The following is a 27236-nucleotide window of genomic DNA, read 5'->3' on the forward strand; positions in this document are numbered from 1 at the left end:
CCCTCAGACAGACAGACAAACAGACACTGGATATAACCACTAGTAGTAGAGAGTGGATGTTATAGAATTACCTAGGCATGGACAGTAATGTCCTACTGACAATCCCCACTGTTGTCTCATGCGTTTCCTTCTAAATGTGTCTTATGACCTGACAAAATAGTAGTGAAAATTGACTCGTGGTAAACATAGACATCTTTATTGAAAGATTTATGTGTGTGTGTGTTTATGGTAATCAAATTAACATAACTTAAAGCTATTTACTATGGGTCCGGAAAGAATGGTAGCCTACTCATTCATTCAATATAAAAAACGACTAATTCAATAAAAGACAACCAAAGCTTGTTATTCTCCATTTCATCTCATGTATTAAGGGATGAACAACATATTCAATTATAATGCACGTCTTCATACAGATACACAGTAGGCTATGGCAGTACATTGCAAAGCCAATACATGAATAAGGACCATGTAAGGTTTATCTTGTTTCACTGTGAGATAACATTACATTAGTCTACATGGTGCCAAGAAATATATATTTATTTTCAGACAACCATTTTACCCATGATATATTTACAAAACTTGAGGACAAGGACAGAACATCATGTTACATATTTTTCCTTCTCACCTTTAGAGAATGAAAACGATACACATCAGTATCTGAACAGAGATAGAAGAGGAGGAACCATGTCCCGTGTTCATTTCAAATACTTATTTGGGATGGTAATCATCAATTAGTATGGACAGCAGTGTGGTGTGTATCATGAATTACTCTACACAGAAGGAAGATTTTAACAAACGGTTTACTCTTTTGATATACTGCATGGCTCATACTGTATTTCTACCAAAAACAATGTGATTGTGATTTACAACAATTGTGTATTTGTATGCACACAACCTTCAGCTTACCATGAAAAGTCAAAAAGAAATTTCCGCCCTACAATTATTGTATAAACATCATGAACAAGTTTGAAAAAATACAATTTAAAAGTATGAAGAAATAGCATGGCCATATGTCAATGCATTCCCCATTCAGAATACATTCATTTAGTAGTCTGTCAAATCAAAAATCCCTTATTTTAATTAAAAAATGGACACTACCTGCTAGGCATAAATGGATTGGATCAACTTTGTTTCCACGTCATTTCGACAACAAAACATATTTGTGATGAAGTTGAATCAACATGGAAAACAGATTGGATTTTGCGTAAAGTCTTCAATATCAGGGAATTTTGTCTTTTTTTCAACCAACTTTGAACCTAAATCCAATGACATGGTGCAATTTGTTGTTGATTTCACATTAGTTGACAACTCAACCAACTGTAAATCAAAATAGATGCTGAACGGATGGATGTCTGTGCCTAGTCGGTATTTTCATTATTCCATAAACTCTCACTGTTTAAACTCAATTTGTTTCATATGTTTACATAAATAGTCTCCACATTTAAAAATGGGCACGTAATAATGAAAAAATAAACATGGAAAATAACTGAGCTCTTCTTTTCCCAACAAATTCCCACAACTACTACAGACAGATTATTATTATTCATTTTTTATCTGAGTGCTGATGAGTCAGGAAGGTAGCCTGGATATTAGTCTGTCTCAGCACTGCCCATATTTATTGTCACTTCACTGGTCTGTTTTACAATGCAGTTGCAACGGACCTGGCAACAATGGAGCTGGTTTGCTGAAGCAGAGTAAAGCCAGGCTCTCTGGACATCTTGTCGGACTGTGATTCTGAAGTGTTGGTGGTGCAGAGATTCCAAGCTTCATAAATCCTATCTGGATGATCCCTGGTAATCAGACGATTGGTGCTGATCTGTCATTGGTCACTGTAGGTCTCAGTTTGACAGTGGCAAAGGGATTCCCACCTCTGGAAAATATTTCAATAACACATTGTAATAGGTGACATCCTTATTATTTTTTATTCAAATTTCCCATCAAAATCAGTGCATAATCCAGGTGATAGGTTATAATGTTATAGCATAGTTATTATATGACTTACCCCAGAAAGGGAGCCTTTCCAACCCCATTGGGTAGAGAGATCTGTTTACAAAATGAAAGAAAGAGAAACACTTAAAAGTCCAGATACATGCTGTGCATATTTAGTACGTGCTGTATTGCCTCCCGTGCAGCTGTGAGTGTGAAAGATTGTTTCTAGTCAGACAGGTTGGATAAGGATGTCAACTGTCAACACACAGTCGTTGTGTCACTCCCAAGTGAAGAACTCTGGGACGTACGGAGACTGAGTGTACCATAACCTCACGTTGGGAGTCAGGAATCTAGAATGTCTAGAAAGGCCAGCACACAGCACACCTCTAGAAACTTATCACAGGTAGACTGCAATTGTTGCATAACAGCTGACTACTGCTATCAGCAAATCTACAATCACATAAAGGACACTCAACATTACAAACGTGAAACACCTCTAGAAACACCTCTAGAAACACCTCTTCTCTGAGTAGATGGAAATCTTATTGTAAATCCAAACAAGTGAACGTGATGAAGATAGTTTTAAATGAGATGCTGAACTGATTACTTAGCTATGTTTTAGGATGTATGAATGTGTATCTGTCTAACAAAAAAATGTCTGCACTCAGAAATTAAAATAAAATATCTGATGATGGATGAGAGGAAACAAACCCTCTCCAAGTTGTGTTCATTTTGGATCTTCAAGACATCAGATAAGGATACAATCTAACAGTGGATCAGCCTGTAGGCTGTTAAGTTTTTGTACTGCACAGGAACACTGCTGTAATAGGCTTGTTCAAACTACTTCAGGACATAACCAGTACCCTAACATTCCACTAGAGGGCAGTCTGTGTCCAGAAGTGAGGGCACAGAGGCACCTATGCGAGAGGCCCCATGGAGTGGCTTACATCAGAGACCATTAAACAATCTGGCAGCGACAATAACCTAAAGAGCAAAGTCACCTCTCTACGATCACATGATCAAATGGAAGTGAGGAGGGAGGGGGATCAAAGGGGGAGGGAAGCAAGAAAGTATGGGACTTCTAAGGAGGAAAGGGTGAGAGGTGGGGAATGGGGAGAACAGATGGGGAGGCAACTTTGAGAAGTAGAGAGAAAGGTAAGGAGAAGAGCAGATGGGGGGCATGGGGGAGAGAACGGGGAGGGAGGGATGCCAACTCTATTACGATAACATCCCTAACAGCAGTGTATTTCTCTCAAAGCCCTGAGGCAGCAGTTCCAGCACACAAAGGCAATGAGAGGAAAGAGAGAGACTACTTGATTACTTCATTCTCAAACCAGCTGACACCATGCAGGTCCTAATTGAAGCTGTGTGGATGAGCAATATTTCTGTGTAGGCCTATACCCCCGTTGTCCTCCCTCCCTCCTTCCCTCCCTCCCTTTCTGTGTCCCTCCCTCCCTTTCTGCGCAGAGACAAAACCAGGCAGGGAGCATTTTTTAAATGTCTTTATTTTTCGATGCGACAGCTCTCTCTCATGCTCCTCCTCCACCTCACTCTACTTATGTGCTATTTAAAACCTATAAGGGTTCTTTGGCTGTCCCTATAGGATAACCATTTGAAGAACCCTTTTGGTTCCAGGTAGAACCATTTTGGGTTTTATGTAGAACCCTTTCCAAAGAGAGTTCTACATGAAGCCCAAAAGAGTTCTACATGGAACCTAAAAGGTTTCTACCTGGAATCAAAAAGGGTTCTCCTATTGGGACAGCTGAGAGTGTGGCAGACAGGGGTTACATTAACACAACCTCAAAACCCTGTTTCTGTCATGACCTAGCCTAATGTGTTCCTGGTGGTGGGACTACATCCCTAACTAGCCCAGGTGAAAATACACTAGTAAAAAGTATTCCACGTTAGGTCATCCAACAATAAACCTGAGGAGAGTGTGGAGGTTTAACGTTCACCCTAAGGAGACCACTTCCCAGCATGTGGGCTGATAAACAACACTGAAATCAAAGTTGTTCAGACATTTCAGAGACCCCGTAGGTCACTTTAAAGTGGGCTGCTGACTGTACTGTAAAGTGAGAATATCGAAGGGATGACTGGGTTCTGACCGTGTTTTTGGGTGAGGGTGTGGAGGAGCTGACCATTCTGACAGGGCTACTCTCCTTCCCGTCGCTGTAGTCTGGTGGCGGCAGCAGAACAGGCTCTTCCTCTTCCTGTTCCGGAAGACTGGCCACACTCAGACAACGCACCGGTGTCCCCAAACTGTAGACATAGACAGATACACACATTTTACAACTTTACCTGGTCCAAAATAACCTTGTTTGTACTTATTCTAGACACTTCTTGAAAGACCCCTAAAGATTTGAGAGGATTGGGTAGTTGTAAGCAATATCATAAGATTATCACATGGTTATATGTGTCTTGGTCTTACCTGTTTGAGATCAGTGGTTCATTGTAAGGTCGGCAGTATGATGAGGGAAACCACCCCCGCCTGAAACAAACAGACACACCAAAATATTTGCCAAATAAAACAATAAATAACATCATTAAAAAATATATATTCTACCGTTCAAAAGTTTGGGGTCACTTAGAAATGTTCTTGTTTTTGAAAGAAAAGCACATTTTTTGTCCATTCAAATAACATCAAGTTGATCAGAAATACAGTGTAGACATTGTTAATGTTGTAAATGACTATTGTAGCTGTAAACGACAGATTTTTTATGGAATATCTACAGAGGGCCATTATCAGCAACCATCACTCCTGTGTTCCAATGGCACGTTGTGTTAGCTAATCCAAGTTTATCATTTTAAAAGGCTAATTGATCATTAGAAAACCCTTTTGAAATTATGTTTACACAGCTGAAAACTGTTGTTCTGATAAAACTGGCCTTCTTTAGACTAGCTGAGTATCTAGAGCATCAGCATTTGCTTGTTCGATTACAGGCTCAAAATGTCCAGAAACCTTTTTTTTCTGAAACTCGTCAGTTAATTCTTGTTCTGAGAAATGAAGGCTATTCCATGCGATAAATTGCCAAGAAACTGAAGATCTCGTACATACTGTGTACTACTCCCTTCACAGAGCAGCGCAAACTGGCCATAACCAGAATAGAAGGAGTGGGAGGCCCCGGTGCACAACTGAGCAAGAGGACATGTACATTAGAGTGTCTAGTTTGAGAAACAGATGCCTCACAAGTCCTCAACTGGCAGCTTCATTAAATAGTGCCCGCAAAACACCAGTCTCAACGTCAACCGTGAAGAGGCGACTCTGGGAAGCTGGCCTTCTAGGCAGAGTTCCTCTGTCCACTGTCTGTGTTCCCATCTTAATCTTTTATTTTTATTGGCCGGTCTGAGATATGGCTTTTTCTTTGCAACTGCCTAGAAGGCCAGCACTGCCTAGAAGGCCAGCATCCCGAAGTCGCTTCTTCACTGTTGACGTTGAGCCTCCCACTCCTCTTTCTATTCTGGTTAGAGCCCGTTTGCGCTGTTCTGTGAAGGGAGTAGTACACAGCATTGTGCAAAATCTTCAGTTTCTTGGATATTTCTCACATGGAATAGCCTTCATTTCTCAGAACAAGAATAGACTGACGAGTTTCAGAAAAAAGTTTTTTGTTTCTGGACATTTTTGAGCCTGTAATCGAACCCACAAATGCTGATGCTCCAGATATTCAACTAGTCTAAAGAAGGCCAGTTTTATTGCTTCTTTAAATCAGCACAACAATTTTCAGCTGTGCTAATAATTTCAAAAGGGTTTTCTAATGATCATTTAGCCTTTTAAAATGATAAACTTGGATTAGCTAACACAACGTGCCATTGGAACACAGGAGTGATGGTTACTGATAATGGGCCTCTGTACGCCTATGTAGATATTCCATTAAAATCAGTTGTTTCCAGCTACAATTGTCATTTACAACATTAACGATGTCTACACTGTATTTCTGATCAATTTTATGTTATATTAAAGGCCAAAAAATTTGCTTTTCTTTCAAAAACAAGGACATTTCTAAGTGACCCCAAACTTTTGAACGGTTGTGTATATTCTCACTGTAACGGCAGCCTTCCCTCTCTTCACGAGAAGAGAGAGTGTAACAGGGATCGAACCAAGACGCAGCGTAGCTCGTGTTTAACATGTTTAATTAACAGGCGAAAACACTTACAAAACTACAAAATAACAAACGTGGCTTACTGATACAGTCCTTTCTGGTGCAGACAAAACACAGAGACAGGAAACAACCACCCACAAACCCCAACACAAAACAAGCCACCTATATATGATTCCCAATCAGAGACAACACAAAACATCTGCCTCTGATTCAGAACCATATTAGGCCAAACATAGAAACAGACAAACTAGACACACAACATAGAATGCCCACCTAGCTCACGTCCTGACCAACACTAAAACAAACACAACACACAAGAACTATGGTCAGAACGTGACACTCACTTGAAGTAAGCCAAATGTCCCTGAAGGCATGTGAAACACATATTTCAATGATCAAATAAATGACAGATTCGCTTCGAAGACACTGTTTCAAGTTAAGAAATACAGAAATTGTTCCCAAGCCAAATCTCACTGTAAAAATAAAATAAAAAAATGTCTTATTATATTATGCTAATATTAAACGGGTTGCTTATGGGCTGTTTACTTGGAGGTACCAAGTCTCTGTTCTTGACAAGCTGTCACTGATAACTTTAAAAACAATTTCATTCCCAAAGCAATAATAATGGCTGACAATGTCAAAGGGTCATGAAATGGGCTTTGCTAATTTGTTTCAGAGGGAAAATGTCAAGCAGGTAGACTAACATCTCTGCTTAAAGCACTCTCTCTCCCTCTCTCCCTCTCTCTCCTATTCTCTGATCTTTCACCTACATATGAGCACTAATGACTTTAATGAACAGATAGAGAGAGGGAGACACAAGACCAGCCATCAAAGCATGCACACATAATTACCAAGGTGGTTTTGAGCCATCGGTCTCTGTGGCCTCACCGCAATTACCCACACCTGGTTTTCTGAAATAATATTAAATTACCCACAACTCATCTTCTGAAATACTATTCTGAATGGCACAGATACAACTGCTTTAACAATAACATTACTTTCAGACCTGACATTTAACGGCTTAACAAAACATAATGAGCACCAATTTTCCAATGCACTACTTTCAACTGGTACCTGGTTCTATCGCCACTGTAGTCAGAGATGAAAAAAACGTAAACAAAGATTGCTACATATCCGCATCACTCTCAGAGAAATAAGTAGTACTGCTCGGTTTTACACAGTCAAATGTAACAAATATGTTTTTATATAAAGAACTGCACAAATTGTATATTTGTGACATCAATATTTAAAAAAATATTTCAAATAAATAATGCAATACAGTAGTATCTGATGATCTGTACGAAAAACATTTACATTTGACATTTTAGTAATTTAGTTGATGCTCTTATCCAGTGCAACTGACGAGTAAGCATCTTAAAATAGTTAGGTGAGACAACCACATATGACAGTCAAATATACAGGATACGAACATTCCATTCCAGCTAAATAATGGATATATAGCGTTTTGCAAAAAAACATACACATCTAAAATCTATGAATAAAAAATCTGAGAACAGTAATATGTTACACAAACATGAAGGTACTTATAAGCAATCATTCCTGATGAAAAAACACAAATGTGAGAAATTGGTGCATATGGCGTTTTGGAAATAAACTCTTTAAGTATTGCCTCCTCAAAAATGAGAACAATTCCCAAGTTGATACACTTGCGTATTTGCGGAGATACAGTACATTTCCTTATCGTTACACACCTAAAAACAGTTGTGTGAATACCAACACCTGTACCACAGAAGGAAATTGCACAAATGTTGGTGGCAACATTGCATAACTTCTCTGAGAGACCTTAGATCTGCATCTATAGGTTAATACGGCCTGAATTATTGTGTAATAAAGGTGTAATAAATCTTTGTAAAAGTGTAATAAAGCTTTACAAACTCTTAATACCAGTGATGTCAATAAGCTTTTATAAACCTGTAATAAAGCTTCAAAAACCCTCATAAACCCTTAATAACCAGTAAATAGTGACTTACTGCCAGATCTTCTCCAGGTTAATGAGCCTTTATAAAGGAGTAATAAAGCTTCAAAAAGGTTCATAAAGGCCTTATTAACCAGTGAATAGAGACTTACTGCCGGGTATTCTCCAGCTCTCCATACAGCCATCCGTCCTTGTCCTCCTGGATTAGCAGCATGATGATGTTACCGTCGTCAAAGGAAAGGAGTGTGTCGTTGTTGCCGGCCGTGTGAGGGAAGATGGTCCTGACCCGTTGCTTCCTGCCCACGTTCAGCCCTGAACCTATCGACACCGACCTGGACAGAGACAGACTGCCACCGTCCTCCATACTGCCCTGGTCTGTAAGGTCAAAGTTCAAGTTAAATGTTTTTTACTATCAAATTGCAGAAAGACAGCAAGGACTCTCTGAAATACTTGATATTTACAATAGCAGAGTTCAAATTGATACTTTGCTAAGTATATCAGGGAGAAGACATGGCTTATAGCTAGTGATTTATAACCCTGGTCTAAATTACCATCCGGAGAAGAAAAATTGCATCATTAAAGAGGAGAATTGGTTTTTCAGCGGAATTTTCTGTATAATTTGAACATTCAATAAAAGAAGACATGGAGAACAAATGAAGTAAGAACAGATACATTAGCAGGATTAAAGGGAAGATGCAACACAATTTGAAGGGAATTCAGTAGCCGTCCTGAACCTTCTTTGGATTTCTGAATATGATCTGTCTAGCACATGTACTCAATAAGGCCCCGGTGCACAAGATCAAATATTCCCAAACAAGACATTACATGTAGATTAGGACAGCACCTATTATTTTATCTCTGTTATCTATTTTATCCATTTGTACAAGTCAGATTACGAAAGGCAGCATACTTACATGGGGAAGGTGGTGTGAGACTCTGTAAAACTAAACATAATCTCTATATAAGATACCAGCTACCAAAACCTGCTATATTTTCACATTTTTGATATGGAGTACATGTACAACTACACACACAATGAAACACATACCCAAACTTCAATCCAAAGACTGAAGCCTGAGGTGTGAGGCTGCAGTAGTACCTGAGTTGTGGTCTGATGTGGAGGTGTATGTGGATGTGATGGAGGCGTGGGGAACGTCCTGGTTGAACATGTTAACCAGTGGACTGATCTGGGCCTTCAGCTGGGGGGCTGGTGGGGGAACCATCGAGTCCCCATTGTTCTGATAGAGAAGACATAAAACAGGTTATGTTATGTACATGCAAGTCACAGTACATGCAATCCATCTAGAAGAGCAAATATCATTTATGAGAAGAGCCAAGCCTATAACCAAGTAAAGCGGGGAATGATTATAGCTTGTCCTTCTCTTGTTATAGCATTGTAACAACAGTGTAATAACAGCCATGACATCCCACTCACCCTGTTGTAGCGCTCAACGCGAGGCGAGGCTTCTGGGGTTCCAGACACGGGAGTGCGGAGCCCCTTTATCATGGTCATCACCGTGTCAGGGACCTTGGTGGCATCGCTGCATTTATCCTGCCAGCTGGGCAGCTTTACCGCCAGCAGCTCTTTGGCCTACAGTGCAGATAGATATAGACCAGTTATTATAAAGGTGCAATAAAGCTTTATAAAGCATTCATAACTAGTATGTTATATGGCCAAGTTAGGGGGAGCATTGGTTACAGTGCTGAACAACACATATAATCTCAGCCATATCAACCCCAAGGTGGGCATAATGCCTCGAGAGGGCACAAATCTATTTGGTAGATTTGAATCCTGCTGTTGTTGATGTGACTAACTAGGAAGTAACCCCTCTGTGTATGATGATGTCACATCACTGAGTCTACCTTTAAGTCAAGGTTAACTATGGCCTAACAAAGTTGATTTACTGTTTAACGGATGCCCCGCTTCACATAAATATATTTTTTATGGTTTTGAACATTTAATTTGATTTATGTGAATCGATTATTTTAAATTATTATTTTTGACGAAACAAACAATTCACTTTGCTATTGTAGTAGGTTGGATTCTGTTCAATCCCCTTGAATCGAATCATGTGAATCCAAATAAAAATGTGTAAATTATGAACAGTAATTTTAGGACAAAAAAAACTGTAGCCTTCCATTTTTTTTAACCTTTATTTAACTAGGTAAGTCAGTTGAGAAAAAATTATTATTTACAGTGACGGCCTAGGAACAGTGGGTTAACTGCCTTGTTCAGGGGCAGAACGACAGATTTTTACCTTGTCAGATCGGGGATTCGTTCTCACAACCTTTACGGTTACTGGCCTATCGCTCTAACCACTAGGCTACCTGCCACCCCCATTTGGGTTATGTGACTGCAAAACTTGTTTTGTAGATATTTTAAGTTGATTTGGGCATTCAATTTATGGGACATTGAAACTCAATAGATGCTAGTCAGCCTACAAACACTAAGGTAAGATAAATATGACAAAACTAGAAAAGGTACATTTTCTGAAGAAAGTGTGTGGTTGCAACAGCTGTCTAAAAATATTTGTATGGTAGTGGGAGAAGTGTTAAATGTAGAATTCGAGCTGAATAGAAGCTGAAGCAGTTAGTTCTAGAAAGAATAGGTCTGATTACTTTAGTAGACTGCTAGTATTCAGACCCCTTAAATGTTTCCACATTTTGTTACATTACAGTTTTATTCTAAAATGGATTAAAAAAGAGAGTTTATGCATTCATCAACCTACACACAATACCCCATAATGACAAAGCAAAAACAAGTTATTAGACATTTTTGCAAAAAATAAATAAATACAAAAAACAAACATACAGTAAGTATTCATAAGTATTCAGACCCTTTACTCAGTACTCTGTTGAAGCCCCTTTGGCTGGGATTACAGCCTCGCATCTACTTGGGTATGACGCTAGTCTGGCACAACTGTATTTGGGGAGTTTCTCCCATTCTTCTCTGCAGATCCTCTCAAGTTCTGTCAGGCTTGATGGGGAGCTATTTTCAGGTCTCTCCAAAGAGTTCGATCGGGTTCAAGTCCGGGCTCTGGCTGGACCACTCAAGGACATTCATAGACTTGTCCCAAAGCCACTCCTGCGTTGTCTTGGCTGTGTGCTTAGGTTCGTTGTCCTGTTGGATGGTGAACCTTCGCCCCAGTCTGAGGTCCTAAATGCACATTTTTAATCCCTCGCCTTACTTTAAAAAAATTACATCTACTTTAGGCCTAAATGACTAAAGGTTAACTAAAGGACTAAACCCCTTATGTGCAGTACCTTCTCATGGAAGGCGGTGACATGGTAGGAGAACATGCAGTGTTTGTCGACCAGAAAGCAGAATCGTCTCTTCTCCTCCAGGAGGGCCTCTCTGCAGCCGTCAGCGATGAACTTCTGCATGTCACTCTGCCGTGACGAGATGGTCTTCATATACTGAGGGAAGAGGAGAGACAGGTCAGTTAGGGTTAGTTGAACTGACGGGGGGGGGGGTCATTAAGGAACTAAAGGGGACAGGTTAGTTAGGGTTAGTTGAACTGACGGGGGGGGGGGGGGGGGTCATTAAGGAACTAAAGGGGACAGGTTAGTTAGGGTTAGTTGAACTGACGGGGGGGGGGGGGGGTCATTAAGGAACTAAAGGGGACAGGTTAGTTAGGGTTAGTTGAACTGACGGGGGGGGGGGGGGGGGGGTCATTAAGGAACTAAAGGGGACAGGTCAGTTAGGGTTAGTTGAACTGACGGGGGGGGGGGTCATTAAGGAACTAAAGGGGACAGGTTAGTTAGGGTTAGTTGAACTGACGGGGGGGGGGGGGGTCATTAAGGAACTAAAGGGGACAGGTTAGTTAGGGTTAGTTGAACTGACGGGGGTGGGGGGGGGGGTCATTAAGGAACTAAAGGGGACAGGTTAGTTAGGGTTAGTTGAACTGACGGGGGGGGGGGGTCATTAAGGAACTAAAGGGGACAGGTTAGTTAGGGTTAGTTGAACTGACGGGGGGGGGGGGTCATTAAGGAACTACAGGGGACAGGTCAGTTAGGGTTAGTTGAACTGACGGGGGGGGGGGGGGGGGGTCATTAAGGAACTAAAGGGGACAGGTTAGGGTTAGTTGAACTGACGGGGGGGGGGGGGGGGGGTCATTAAGGAACTAAAGGGGACAGGTCAGTTAGGGTTAGTTGAACTGACGGGGGGGGGGGGGGTCATTAAGGAACAAAAGGGGACAGGTCAGTTAGGGTTGGTTGAACTGATGGGGGGGGGGTCATTAAGGAACTAAAGGGGACAGGTCAGTTAGGGTTAGTTGAACTGACGGGGGGGGGGGGGGGGTCATTAAGGAACTAAAGGGGACAGGTCAGTTATGGTTGGTTGAACTGATGGGGGGGGGGGTCATTAAGGAACTAAAGGGGACAGGTCAGTTAGGGTTAGTTGAACTGACGGGGGGGGGGGGGGGGGGTCATTAAGGAACTAAAGGGGACAGGTCAGTTAGGGTTAGTTGAACTGACGGGGGGGGGGGGGGGTCATTAAGGAACTAAAGGGGACAGGTCAGTTAGGGTTGGTTGAACTGATGGGGGGGGGGTCATTAAGGAACTAAAGGGGACAGGTCAGTTAGGGTTAGTTGAACTGACGGGGGGGGGGTCATTAAGGAACTAAAGGGGACAGGTCAGTTAGGGTTGGTTGAACTGATGGGGGGGGGGGGTCATTAAGGAACTAAAGGGGACAGGTCAGTTAGGGTTAGTTGAACTGACGGGGGGGGGGGGGGGGGGTCATTAAGGAACTAAAGGGGACAGGTCAGTTAGGGTTGGTTGAACTGATGGGGGGGGGGGGTCATTAAGGAACTAAAGGGGACAGGTCAGTTAGGGTTGGTTGAACTGATGGGGGGGGGGGGGGTCATTAAGGAACTAAAGGGGACAGGTCAGTTAGAGTTGTTTAAACTGATGGGGGGAGGGGGGGGGGGGTCATTAAGGAACAAAAGGGGACAGGTCAGTTAGAGTTGTTTGAACTGATGGGGGGGTCATTAAGGAACTAAAGGGGACAGGTCAGTTAGAGTTGTTTGAACTGATGGGGGGGGTCATTAAGGAACTAAAGAGGACAGGTTAGTAAGGGTTTGGTGTACTGATTGGGGAGGGGGGGGGGGTCATTAAGGAACTAAAGAGGACAGGTCAGTTAGAGTTGGTTGAACTGACGGGGGGGTCATTAAGGAACTAAAGAGGACAGGTTAGTAAGGGTTTGGTGTACTGATTGGGGGGGGGGGGGGGTCATTAAGGAACTAAAGGGGACAGGTCAGTTAGGGTTGGTTGAACTGATGGGGGGGGGGGGTCATTAAGGAACTAAAGGGGACAGGTCAGTTAGGGTTAGTTGAACTGACGGGGGGGGGGGGGGGGGTCATTAAGGAACTAAAGGGGACAGGTCAGTTAGGGTTAGTTGAACTGACGGGGGGGGGGGGGTCATTAAGGAACTAAAGGGGACAGGTCAGTTAGGGTTGGTTGAACTGATGGGGGGGGGGTCATTAAGGAACTAAAGGGGACAGGTCAGTTAGGGTTAGTTGAACTGACGGGGGGGGGGGTCATTAAGGAACTAAAGGGGACAGGTCAGTTAGGGTTGGTTGAACTGATGGGGGGGGGGGGTCATTAAGGAACTAAAGGGGACAGGTCAGTTAGGGTTAGTTGAACTGACGGGGGGGGGGGGGGGGGTAATTAAGGAACTAAAGGGGACAGGTCAGTTAGGGTTGGTTGAACTGATGGGGGGGGGGGGGTCATTAAGGAACTAAAGGGGACAGGTCAGTTAGGGTTGGTTGAACTGATGGGGGGGGGGGGGGTCATTAAGGAACTAAAGGGGACAGGTCAGTTAGAGTTGTTTAAACTGATGGGGGGAGGGGGGGGGGGGGTCATTAAGGAACTAAAGGGGACAGGTCAGTTAGAGTTGTTTGAACTGATGGGGGGGTCATTAAGGAACTAAAGGGGACAGGTCAGTTAGAGTTGTTTGAACTGATGGGGGGGGTCATTAAGGAACTAAAGAGGACAGGTTAGTAAGGGTTTGGTGTACTGATTGGGGAGGGGGGGGGGTCATTAAGGAACTAAAGAGGACAGGTCAGTTAGAGTTGGTTGAACTGACGGGGGGGTCATTAAGGAACTAAAGAGGACAGGTTAGTAAGGGTTTGGTGTACTGATTGGGGGGGGGGGGGGGGGGGTCATTAAGGAACTAAAGGGGACAGGTCAGTTAGGGTTGGTTGAACTGATGGGGGGGGGGGGGGGGGGTCATTAAGGAACTAAAGGGGACAGGTCAGTTAGGGTTGGTTGAACTGATGGGGGGGGGGGGGGTCATTAAGGAACTAAAGGGGACAGGTCAGTTAGAGTTGTTTAAACTGATGGGGGGAGGGGGGGGGTCATTAAGGAACTAAAGGGGACAGGTCAGTTAGAGTTGTTTGAACTGATGGGGGGGTTATTAAGGAACTAAAGGGGACAGGTCAGTTAGAGTTGGTTGAACTGATGGGGGGGTCATTAAGGAACTAAAGAGGACAGGTTAGTAAGGGTTTGTTGTACTGATTGGGGGGGGGGGGGGTCATTAAGGAACTAAAGGGGACAGGTCAGTAAGGGTTGGTTGAACTGATGGGGGGGTCATTAAGGAACAAAAGGGGACAGGTCAGTTAGAGTTGGTTGAACTGACGGGGGGGGGGGGGGGGGGTCATTAAGGAACTAAAGGGGACAGGTCAGTTAGAGTTGGTTGAACTGATGGGGGGAGGGGGGGGTCATTAAGGAACTAAAGGGGACAGGTCAGTTAGGGTTGGTTGAACTGATGGGGGGAGGGGGGGGGTCATTAAGGAACTAAAGGGGACAGGTCAGTTAGAGTTGGTTGAACTGATGGGGGGAGGGGGGGGTCATTAAGGAACTAAAGGGGACAGGTCAGTTAGGGTTGGTTGAACTGATGGGGGGGGGGGAGGTCATTAAGGAACTAAATGGGACAGGTCAGTTAGAGTTGTTTAAACTGAGGGGGGGAGGGGGGGGGGTCATTAAGGAACTAAAGGGGACAGGTTAGTAAGGGTTTGTTGTACTGATGGGGGGGTCATTAAGGAACTAAAGGGGACAGGTCAGTTAGAGTTGTTTGAACTGATGGGGGGGTCATTAAGGAACTAAAGGGGACAGGTCAGTTAAAGTTGTTTGAACTGATGGGGGGGTCATTAAGGAACTAAAGGGGACAGGTCAGTTAGAGTTGTTTGAACTGATGGGGGGGGTCATTAAGGAACTAAAGGGGACAGGTCAGTTAGAGTTGTTTGAACTGACAGGTGGGTCATTAAGGAACTAAAGGGGTCAGGTCATTACTGGGTTACTGACAGGCGTACTGTTAACTCTGCGTGTACAGTATATGTATGAGATTGTCTCCAGATACTGACGAGAGGACACAGAGGGAGACTGATTGTTAAAACATTCAGTAAGGTTGTAATTGCATGCTCAGAAAAAAGCAGCTTGCTTAACTGTTCAGGAATAACTAATGAGCCTTCTAATCAAAGTCTCTCCTCTGTCTGGCTCCATCTCACCCCCTGTTGTTACTCCACCATCCCTATCCTGTAAAAAATCACCCTGCTGAAAAAACCTGCGTCTGCCTCCCAAATGGCACCCTATTCCCAATGTAGTGTATAGTCAAATGTAGATCACTATATAGAGAATAGGGTGACATTTGGGAAGCAGGACACACTCCTTCCCAGAGAGTGACTCAGAACTGAAACACCCTCACAAAGCAGACGACGGAATCTGACATCACACCCAGACAAAGCTCAGCTCCTCTTTGAAACAACTCTCTCCCTCTGTCTCCTCCCTTATCTCTCCTCTCCTTTTTCTGGTTGTCATGACGACAGCGAAAGCTGGTTAGTCTCTAGGGTTGTGGTGGTGGTGTCACAGACCCTCCTTTAATGTTTAGCCCAGCCTCTCTCTCTCTCTCCCCCCTCCCCTCCTCTCTCTCTCTCTCTCTCTCTCTCTCTCTCTCTCTCTCTCTCTCTTTCGCTCTCTCCCCCACTCCCCTGTCTCTCGCTCTTCCCCTCCCTCTTCCCCCTACGATGCGGCCACAACTAAACTATGGAGCTTAATTTATACTGCAAACAATAGCTGGAAGACTGAGAAAGACAGAGGGGAGGAAGAGAGAGATAGAGGATAGAGAGAGAAAGACAGACATACAGAGAAAGAACCATTTCACTGTCCTTGTGCATGTAACAAATACGACTTGAAACTTGAAACTTGAATTGAGCTCAAGTGTTGCAGCAAACCTGTAGGGGTTTGAAAACGACAGATTTGTGGGCAAATTCCATTAAAGACATTCATGCATGACTTTGGAGAGAGCAGGATGTTACCTTTTCCATCCATTTCTATATTCTGACAACTGAACCACAGAAAATCACAGTAGAGGCGAAACTAAATATACTCTACAGTCTGATACATGACAGTAGAAAGTGTTCATGGGTGTGTGGATGTGTTGGCCCTTATCTAGTCTCATCAACAGGTGTCATATACATAGGATAATGACAAACCAGTTTCCTTCCACATAGCAAGCCACAATACATTACTGTCTATTAGTTTCTCTGAGATAAAACTAGATTTTAGCCCTCTTTCCATAGGCAAATGTAATCTACATACTGAAACAAAGATAGTTAATAGCAAGATAAAAACCAAGAAGCCATTAAGAAGAGATCGTGATCACTGAATAGAGAGAGAGACAAGATTCTACTCTTGAAAACCTCCAGTTAGCTAGTGCTTCTCGGATTTCAGTCAGAACAATAATAAAAAATGTGTTGCAGCTCAATATATTGGGCCCCTTACTAAAAATAAACCCACCTCATAAACTGACACTCATCAAAGTCGGGCTGGTGAAACCAGTCAATAAAATAGGAGTGGACGAAGAGTTATTGCACAGGCAGCCTTGTAACAAGCAGAGCCAGAGTGGGTTTCATCAACAGACAGCATCTTCTTGGCCCCTCTCTCAACTTGTCCTATTGATTTACTAAAGAAGTCTATGTTTAATGTATACTGTGTTAGGAAGACTATTACTGTATATCCTCTGATTCCTGTAAGTGGCTAAATATGCTACCAGGCACCACTCCAAGTCTACTCTATTTGAGTGGACATTATTGACTATAAATGCCTCACCCATTCCCAGTCCCACTACACCCTACGGAGCTTTTCAGTGAGTGTATACTACCAACCAACTCAAGACCAACTACAAACTCCGAAGTGCACACTTCATACTCCAGAGGGGCCTGTACCCTTGGCCAGTTAAGGGTACATGCTTTTTACACCCACTTGAGAGCACAATCCTCATGCAAGAGTGTACAGTGCTCCCGCTCCTCAAATTCACTAAAATACACTCTCCATTCTAATGTGATGACAGCCATTTGGTCCCTTTCGATGAGCCTTCAGTGTTGCTTTATAGGTGAAGGGCAGTGGTGAACAAAGTACCCAATTTTCATACTTGAGTAAAAGTAAATTGCTAAAATATACTTAAGTATCAAAGTCAAAGCAAAAGTATAAATCATTTCACATTCCTTATATTACGCAAGCCAGATGGCATGATTTTCTTGTTTCTTTTAAACAAGAAAATCACTCCAACACACTCCAACACTTAGGCAATAATTACATTTCAAAAAATGTTAGTGAGTCTGCATGATCAGAGTCAGGAGGGATGACCAGGGATGTTCTCTTGATCACTTTGTGAACTGGACCATTTTCCTGTCCTGCTAAGCATTTGAAATGTAACGAGTACTTTTGGGTGTCAGGGGAAATGTATGGAGTAAAAAGTACATAATTTTCTTTAGGAATGTAGTGGAGTAAAAGTAAAAGTTGTCAAAAATATAAATTGTAAAGTACAGATACCCCCAAAAATGACTTAAGTAGTACTGTAAAGCATTTTAACTTAAGTACCTTGCACCACTGTTGAAGGGGAAAGGCAATGACGGCACTCCACTTTACATTACAACAAAGAATCTGCCCGCAGCTATACTGTAGGTGTGGTGGTATTGTGTATTTTTAGTGTTCATTTCCTTTCCACCCGCTCGCTTTTATGTACAGTTTTTCCACCTTGAAGTGTGTGGCAAGATCAAGGAGCCACCTGGGCCAATGACATACCCTATTTTCAAGACAAAGTTAATAAATGTTTTCTTTGATATTCTCGATGGGTTATTGCCCCATGCATGCAAATCATTTAAGTGATAACACCCTCGAAGCCGGTGTTTGGAGGTCATATTGGCACGGGTGTTGTTAGGCCCGAGAAGAAGTCAATGGCTGGCAAATCGTGCCAATATATCCTCCAAACACCGGCTTCGAGGGAATTATCACTTTTATACAACGGGTTACCAACATATTCAAATAATTATTTACATATTTTTATAACAAATAATATTTTGATGGATTTATTAATACTATTTCATCCTTCCATAAGATAGTCCCGACACAAATCCAAGGTTGCTACCCAAGCCGACTGGTCGTTCGTTCTATTGGTTTGGTTGCCAGAGACGCGACCCAGTCATTCAGTCTTTTTGGTCTGTTCCTATGGATGCGACCCAGTTGTTCGTTCTAAATGTTCCATTGCCATACTGGCTGGCAACGTTCTTATCCCTTGCTTGCTAGTTAGCCAACTAGGGCTAACTTACAGTCACGTTGAACAGAACAGTAAAGTAGCTGCATTTATGTTTGTTTAAGCTATTTTCTCGTGAATTTACTTGGATAAATCCATAACAATAAGCTATTGATGCACGATTTCGCCTCGCGTAGAAAATGTGCTCTCTTGTCAGGACATTTGTTCAGAGGAGCTAGCCAACAACACAGCTATCACAATCACTTCGTTTTACCTGTTTCTGTTGATAGTTCTTTGTATATATCAATAAAAATGATGCCAGCTGATTCATGATTATGACAGGCTGAGAAACGCTGCCTTCCTGTCTCCCTCATCCCAACTCCCGACACGTTCATTATTATGAGACAGCTGGAGATCAAATTTGAATATTGAAACAATGTTTATACAAAACTCTGCTGTTGAAAACTAAATGTTAGTCTAAAAGAAATGTGAGGTAATGTCTAGATGCTTTTTATAGTGGAGATCAAGTTTATAAATTGCCTGGCTGGACTGATGAGACAGTGGAACAGAGTAAATAGGCATTTTAATGTCATAGATTTAGTAACTTGTGGAATAGACAACGGCTGGAATGCTGTTTTAACCAATCACCATTCAGAATTAGAGCCACCCGTTGCATAAGGGAGTCCATAGAAGGATTCAGCTTTGTTTATGTAAACAAAACAAGACAACCATGGCAACCAAGAGCAATAATGTTCTGTTTGGTTTTTATATTGATAGTGGACACATACACCAACAAGTGTTTCTGGATGAGGGTAAAGTCACGTGACTGTCTGTTAAAGTCCCTTTCTAGCCGTCTGAGAAACTTCCAGGAACTCAAAGGAATCCAAGCACATGCTCACATCATCAGAAAAAACGAACTGGACACCGAGCCACTTCTCGCTTGAAAATGGAGAACATTCATAAAGTGGAACTTAAGGGACTTTTCTGACTAGCGTACATTGAGTGCATTGAGTGAACAGATGAGTCTGATCACTGAGACCCCCTGTGAGATAAGATGAGATCTGTTTTTAGTCTCACCTCGTTCTCCTTGATTAGTTAAGATCTGATTCTAGTCTCACCTCGTTCTCCTTGATTAATTAAGATCTGGTTCTAGTCTCACCTCGTTCTCCTTGATTATTAAGATCTGGTTCTAGTCTCATCTCGTTCTCCTTGATTAGTTAAGATCTGGTTCTAGTCTCACCTCATTCTCCTTGATTAGTTAAGATCTGGTTCTAGTCTCACCTCGTTCTCCTTGATTAGTTAAGATCTGGTTCTAGTCTCACCTCGTTCTCCTTGATTAGTTAAGATCTGGTTCTAGTCTCACCTCGTTCTCCTTGATTAGTTAAGATCTGGTTCTAGTCTCAACTCGTTCTCCTTGATCGATCAAGATCTGGTTCTAGTCTCACGTCGTTTTCCTTGATTAGTTAAGATCTGGTTCTAGACTCACCTCGTTCTCCTTGATTAATCAAGATCTGGTTCTAGTCTCACCTAGTTCTCCTTGATTAATCAAGATCTGGTTCTAGTCTCACCTCGTTCTCCTTGATTAATCAAGATCTGGTTCTAGTCTCACCTCGTTCTCCTTGATCTCGTACTTGGTGACTTGTTTCCCCTGGCTCTTCCTCCGCAGCTTCTTCAGGTCCGTCTGAGAGCGCTCCAGAGAGTCCTGCTTCAGCTTGTGCTCCGTCTGGTACCGCTTGAATGTGGCCTGGATGAGAGATACAGAGGTTAAGATAAGTTTGATGTAGAGATGGAGAACACTTTTACTGAATGCAAGGATAGGGGATATTGAGGAGAGAGGAGACCATAATTAAGTGTGCACTTACATACCTGCATACGTAGACATGCAGACCCGTACACAAACATGCACACACACACACACCTTGTGATTACATTGTCCCTTGCCAAAGTCCTATAGTGGTCAATGTACTCACAGTCATATATTTGACATCCATCTCTGTTTTCCTCTCCAGCTCAGCAATGATTTCTTTGTGGAACCGCTTGAACTGAACAGAAAGAATCCAGTTCAAGTCGATATATAAACATTTAACAATACCATAACCATGGCAAGATGGTGACATCAGAATAAGAGTTGTGTGGCTGAGCCAGAGGAATGTACCTGTGATAATTGCTTTCTAACTGAGGGGAATTCTAACAACAGGTATGTCTTATCTACCTCTCCAAATAGTTAAACATTGACTACTTTCTCCTTCCTTCGTTCTCTCAGATATCTCAGAAATAACTAACCATGCTTCGTTGGCATGTCGCTTTACTTGGAGCCCAGTGAAAGACAAGTAGGAGCCTTGTAAGGCTAGGACAAAAGCTTTACTACAGTTCTGAATTGCAATAAAATGTGTAATATATGTATACTGTAGTGAGAATACATTTTATTTGATCATATCTCTTCTTATTACGACCAATACTATAAATATTCATAGATCAAATCATCTTAAATTTGACAATAATCAACGTTTCAAAGTTTATCCGCCTTGTGCATAGGATACAATAGGTATAAAGCAGTACAGTGAAATTTTTCCTTGCGACCTCTTTCCCAACAATGCAGTGATCATTTTTCATACATAGGATACAATAAGTATAAAACAGTACAGTGACATTTTTTCTTGAGAACTCTTTCCCAACAATGCAGTGCTAATTTTTCCCCTCATCAATCTACATATAATACCCCATAATGGAAAAGCGAAAACAGGTTTTTATTAATGTTAGCAAATGTATTACAAATAAAAAAACAGAAATACCTTATTTAAATTAGTATTCAGACCCTTTGTTATGACACTCAAAATTGAGCTCAGGTGCATCCTGTTTCCATTGATCATCCTTGAGATGTTTCTACAATTTGATTGGAGTCCACCTGTGGTAAATTCAATTGATTGGACATGATTTGGAAAACCACACAACCAAACCTCTATATAAGATCCCACAGTTGACAGTGCATGTCAGATCAAAAACCAAGCCATGTGGTCGAAGGAATTGTCCATAGAGTTCCAAGACAGGATTGTGTCGAGGCACAGAACTGGGGAAGGGTACCAAAACATTTCTGTAGCATTGAAGGTCCCCAAGAACACAGTGGGCTCCATGATTCTTAAATGGAAGAAGTTTGGAACCACCAAACTCCCGTCCCTCTATGATGATGGGAGAACCTTCCAGAAGGACAACCATCTCAGCAGCACTCCACCAATCAGGCCTTTATGATAGAGTGGCCAGATGGAAACCACTCATCAATAAAAGGCACATGACAGCCCGCTTGGAGTTTGCCGTAAGGAACCTAAAGGCCCCTCGTCCATAAAAAACAAGATTCTCTGGTCTGATGAAACCAAGATGGAACTATTTGGCCTGAAGAGTCACGTCTGGAGGAAATCTGGTACCATTCCTATGGTGAAGCATGGTGGTTGCAGCATCATACTGTGGGGATATTTTTCAGTGGCAAGGACTGGGAGACTTGTCAGGATCGAGGGAAAGATGAGTGGAGCAAAGTACAGAGAGATCCCAATGAAAACCTGCTCCAGAGCGCTCAGGACCTCAGACTGGGGCAAAGGTTCACCTTCCAACAGGACAACGACCCTAAGCATACAGCCAAAACAACACAAGAGTGGCTTCGGGACAAGTCTCTGAATGTCCTTGAGTGGCCCAGCCAGAGCCCGGACTTGAACCCGATTGAACATCTCCGGCAAAACCTGAAAATAGATGAGCAGCGACGCTCTCCATCCAATCTGACCGACTTGAGAGGATCTGCAGAGAAAAACGGAAGAAACTCCCCAAATAAAGGTGTGCCAAACTTGTAGTTTCATACCCAAGAAGACTCAAGGCTGTAATTGCTGCCAAAGATGCTTCAACAAAGTACTGAGTAAAGGGTCTGAATACTGTGATATTTCCCGGATTGTTTTATTTTTGTAAATTCGCAAACATTTCTAAAAACCTGTTTTTGCTTCGTCATTATGGGGTATTGTGTGTAGATTGATGAGAAAAAAAACAATTTAGTCAATTTTAGAATAAGGCTGTAACTTAACAAAATGTGGAAAAAGTCAATGGGTCTGAATACTTTCCAATTGCACTGTAAAAAACACAGAAGAAGTACGATGACAGCTGAAGAAACATGAGAATGCACCTGCTTCAGTCTAGACTATCTGTATTGTATAGTATTGTAACTTAGACGTAGTGAGTGATTAGAGATGATACTGTCTAAGAGCTAGTTGTGTCTTGCTCTTGTCACAGTTACAACACCAGTGACACCAACCAGAGTCACTTGATTTCCTACACGTATGCCAAGCCTCTCACCCCCAGGCCTCAACAAGAAACCCAACAGACAGAACAGAGAGCACAAGCTGAAAGGAATGGTCTAAATGACAAAAAAACGAACAGTTGTCTTGTGTCCAGGGGGGATTTCTCTCTAGGCTTTGTTGTGTTCTTGGTATGTTTAGAGGATAAAGGAGGTCTGTTAATGACTAAGTCACTGAGACAAAGAGAGAGTTGGCGTAGAGGACTATGGATATGTGTGTCGACATGAACATCCAACGCAGGTCAAAGAGAATGGTAACCCTTGACTTCAGTCTTCCACTTAATTAGCAATTAGATGGTAAAATGGTAATTACATAACAAAAAACTACCAAGAGAAGAAGTGACAGTAGGTCAGCAGGAAAGCTTACGTTCTCCTCCAGCTCCAGGTGAACCTTCCTGTGCACCTCAGAGATCTCCATCAGAACCACACCTGTAGAGAAAAGATCATATATCATATTATACAGGTAGCTGACAAAAGAAAGGAAACACCAACATAAAGTGTCTTAATAGGGTGTTGGGCCACCACGAGCCAGAACAGCTTCAATGTGCCTTGGCATAAATGCTACAAGTGTCTGAAACTCTATCGCAATGAACCGCCAGTGCTGTCTCTGCCTGGCCGGTTCCCCTCTCTCCACTGGGATTCTCTGCCTCTAACCCTATTACAGGGGCTGAGTCACTGGCTTACTGGTGCTCTTCCATGCCGTCCCTAGGAGGGGTTCGTCACTTAAGTGGGTTGAGTCACTGACGTGGTCTTCCTGTCTGGGTTGGCGCTCCCCCTTGGGTTGTGCCGTGGCGGAGATCTTTGTGGGCTATACTCGGCCTTGTCTCAGGATGGTAAGTTGGTGGTTGAAGATATCCCTCTAGTGGTGTGGGGGCTGTGCTTTGGCAAAGCGGGTGGGGTTATATCCTGCCTGTTTGGCCTTGTCCGGGGGTATCATCGGATGGGGCCACAGTGCCTCCTGATCCCTCCTGTCTCAGCCGCCAGTATTTATGCTGCGGTAGTTTATGTGTCGGGGGGCTAGGGTCAGTCTGTTATATCTGCAGTATTTCTCCTGTCTTATCCGGTGTCCTGTGTGAATTTAAGTATGCTCTCTCTAATTCTCTCTTTCCTTCTTTCTTTCTTTCTTTCTAACTCTCGGAGGACCTGAGCCCTAGGACCTTGCCTCAGGACTACCTGGCATGATGACTCCTTGCTGTCCCCAGTCCACCTGGCCGTGCTGCTGCTCCAGTTTCAACTGTTCTGCCTGCGGCTATGGAACCCTGACCTGTTCACCGGACGTGCTACCTGTCCCAGACCTGCTGTTTTCAACTCTCTAGAGACAGCAGGAGCGGGAGAGATACTCTCAATGATAGGCTATGAAAAGCCAACTGACATTTACTCCTGAGGTGCTGACTTGTTGCCCCCTTGACAACTACTGTGATTATTATTACTTGACCATGCTGGTCATTTATGAACATTTGAGCATCTTGGCCATGTTCTTTTATAATCTCCACCCGGCACAGCCAGAAGAGGACTGGCCACCCCTCATAGCCTGGTTCCTCTCTAGGTTTCTTCCTAGGTTTTGGCCTTTCTAGGGAGTTCTTCCTAGCCACCGTGCTTCTACACCTGCATTGCTTGCTGTTTGGGGTTTTAGGCTGAGTTTCTGTACAGCACATTGAGATATCAGCTGATGTAAGAATGGCTATATAAATACATTTGATTTGATTTGATTTATTGGAGAGATGCAGCACCATTCTTCCACAAGAAATTCCACAATTTGATGTTTTGTTGTAAAACGCTGTCTCAGGTGCCGCTCCAAAAACTCCAATAAGTGTTCAATTGGGTTGAGATCTGGTGACTGAGACCAGGGCCGTGCACAGACCATTCAGCAGTGGTGTAAAGTACTTAAGTAAAAATACTTTAAAGTACTACTTAAGTAGTTTTTTGGGGGTATCTGTGCTTTACTTTACTGTTTTATATTTTCGACAACTTTCACTTTTAATGTACTTTGAACTCCATATATATACTCCAAACTTTACTTTTACTTTTGATAGGTAAGTATATTTTAGCAATTACATTTACTTTTGATTCTTAAGTATTGTAACGACCCTGGGTTTATAAGCGCGGAAATCGACTCTGCCGCACGAGCATGCTTTTGCGGCACAGTCGATAGCGCGCCGGACCTCGGGCTAGAAGGTCGAGGGTTCGAGACCTGCTCCCTGCCTGTTTCATTACAGTATATTTAAAAGCAAATACTTTTAGACTTACTCAAGTAGTATTTTACAGGGTGACTTTCACTTTTACTTGAGTCATTTTCTATGACAATTGGGTACTTTTTCACTGCCATTCAGGGGGCAGGTTCAAGGGTCAGGTCCCCCACTTGAAAAACAAAATGACTTCCATAATTCACATCTCAAAATTCATAATATACCAAATGCCTGTAGCAAAAAAAAAAAGTTGTGCATAGGCCTATTTATTTCTGCAACAACACATTCACTCAACATCAAAAATTGTAAGCAAGCTAGTTACAGTGCCTCCTTAACAGATGATCGACATCGGGAACAGATGGTGGGCTATCAGCTAATCATTGACGTTGATGATTGATGTAGATCTGCAAGTTAGCTAGCTCAATTTATTTTACTGATTGTGATTTATCTTCAATGCTTGTATCAAATAATAACTTCATAATATAATACTCATAATCTACTAACTCAAGCTAGAGGCTTGTGTGGATATTTATAATGGTGGTAAGCTAGAATGTAGTGTTGCTGCTGCCCTGACACACGTGCAACTCTAGAAGAAACCGATGGAGTTGGGTCAGAGGGTTGTTGATACTGCCGCTCCTCTCTATGTCTTTCTGCTTCTCTCTGCTGCATGTATCAGCCAACCAGACCAAATATTGATGATGATGTAGGTTAAATCAAGTGTTATAAAGTGTGAATCAAATATTATGCTGCTGTGGCAGTAATGTTGATATTTAAACTAGGTAGCTAGCTACACACACTCAAATGGTGACCACATCCCTCAACCCATGCATGTTTGGATACGCGGCCTGCGATCTCTATAAAGGGCAGACTGAGATACAGTCGTACAGGGCAGAACAACAGGCGCAACCAACGGACAGGGAGGGGGGTGGCGAACTTGACGACATCAAGATGACTTGCGGGCAGTGGGTTCCGAACAACAATGACAAAAAATGTGTAGAAAATAGAAGTTTTTGTGAAATTATACCACCACCTAAAAGGGCACTTCGGAGACAGGAAGGGCAAAGGGGCATGTACTCTGCACAGGTAGAGCTCTATCTGTGTATGATCCTGACTGAGAAACACACACATCCTTTAAACCCCCTATGCTCCTTTCAGACACCTCTTTCAAAATCAATGAGATCTCTTCTTCTAGCCATGGTAGCCAAAATAATGGGCAACTGGGCATTTGTATAAATGACCTTAAGCATGATGTAATGTTTTAATTGCATAATTAACTCAGGAAACACACCTGTGTGGAAGAGCATCCTTAAAATATACTTTGTATTTACTTTATTTTGTCAGTTACCTGTACATCATATACAGTGAAGTCGGAAGTTTACATATGTAACGGATGTGAAATGGCTAGCTAGTTAGCGGGTACGCGCTACTAGCGTTTCAATCAGTTACGTCACTTGCTCTGAAACCTAGAAGTAGTGTTGCCCCTTGCTCTGCAAGGGCCGCGGCCTTTGTGGAGCGATGGGTAGCGATGCTTCGTGGGCGACCGTTGTTGATGTGTGCAGAGGGTCCCTGGTTCGCGCCCGTGTCGGGGCGAGGGGGCGACGTAAAGTTATACTGTTACATTGATGCTGTTGACCCAGATCACTGGTTGCTGCGGAAAAGGAGGAGGTTTAAAGGGGGGTGCGTGTAACGGATGTGAAATGGCTAGCTAGTTAGCGGGTACGCGCTACTAGCGTTTCAATCAGTTACGTCACTTGCTCTGAAACCTAGAAGTAGTGTTGCCCCTTACTCTGCAAGGGCCGTGGCTTTTGTGGAGCGATGGGTAACGACGCTTCGTGGGTGTCAGTTGTTGATGTGTGCAGAGGGTCCCTGGTTCGCGCCCGTGTCGGGGCGAGGGGACGGTCTAAAGTTATACTGTTACACATACACCTTAGCCAAATACATTTAAACTCAGTTTTTTTCACAATTCCTGACATTTAATCCGAGTAAACATTCCCTGTCTTAGGTCAGTTAAGATCACCACTTTATTTTAAGAATGTGAAATGTCAGAATAATAGTAGAGAGAATGATTTATTTCAGCTTTTATTTCTTTCATCACATTCCCAGTGGGTCAGAAGTTTACATACACTCAGTTACTACTTGGTAGCATTGCCTTTCAATTGTTGAACCTTACTGTTTCGGGTAGCCTTCCACAAGCTTCCCACAATAAGTTGTGTGAATTTTGGCCCATTCC

The 27236-nt window shown here is 42.8% G+C and overlaps 1 protein-coding gene across 3 annotated transcripts in view; it reads right to left on the reverse strand.

Annotated features, from left to right (window-relative positions):
* Positions 1–174: 174 nt before the first annotated feature.
* The window catches only part of LOC129828922 (brain-specific angiogenesis inhibitor 1-associated protein 2-like protein 1), a 45459-nt gene continuing 18397 nt past the window's right edge, over positions 175–27236 (reverse strand). The window contains exons 4-15 of one of the 3 annotated variants that reach the window (XM_055890239.1): positions 23188–23249; positions 20461–20532; positions 20100–20234; positions 11227–11379; positions 9398–9553; positions 9062–9200; positions 8877–8906; positions 8115–8337; positions 4358–4417; positions 4068–4188; positions 2003–2043; positions 175–1870 (exon numbers count right to left, since the gene is read on the reverse strand). In XM_055890239.1, coding sequence (XP_055746214.1) covers positions 1798–1870; positions 2003–2043; positions 4068–4188; positions 4358–4417; positions 8115–8337; positions 8877–8906; positions 9062–9200; positions 9398–9553; positions 11227–11379; positions 20100–20234; positions 20461–20532; positions 23188–23249 — 1265 coding nt within the window. In that variant the 3' untranslated portion in view covers positions 175–1797. Of the gene's footprint in view, positions 1871–2002; positions 2044–4034; positions 4189–4357; positions 4418–8114; positions 8338–8876; positions 8907–9061; positions 9201–9397; positions 9554–11226; positions 11380–20099; positions 20235–20460; positions 20533–23187; positions 23250–27236 lie in introns of all 3 variants that reach the window. The other 2 variants (XM_055890237.1, XM_055890238.1) reach the window with 2 other exon arrangements.

Source organism: Salvelinus fontinalis, chromosome 30 (assembly GCF_029448725.1).
Source record: "Salvelinus fontinalis isolate EN_2023a chromosome 30, ASM2944872v1, whole genome shotgun sequence".
Lineage (NCBI taxonomy): Eukaryota > Metazoa > Chordata > Actinopteri > Salmoniformes > Salmonidae > Salvelinus > Salvelinus fontinalis.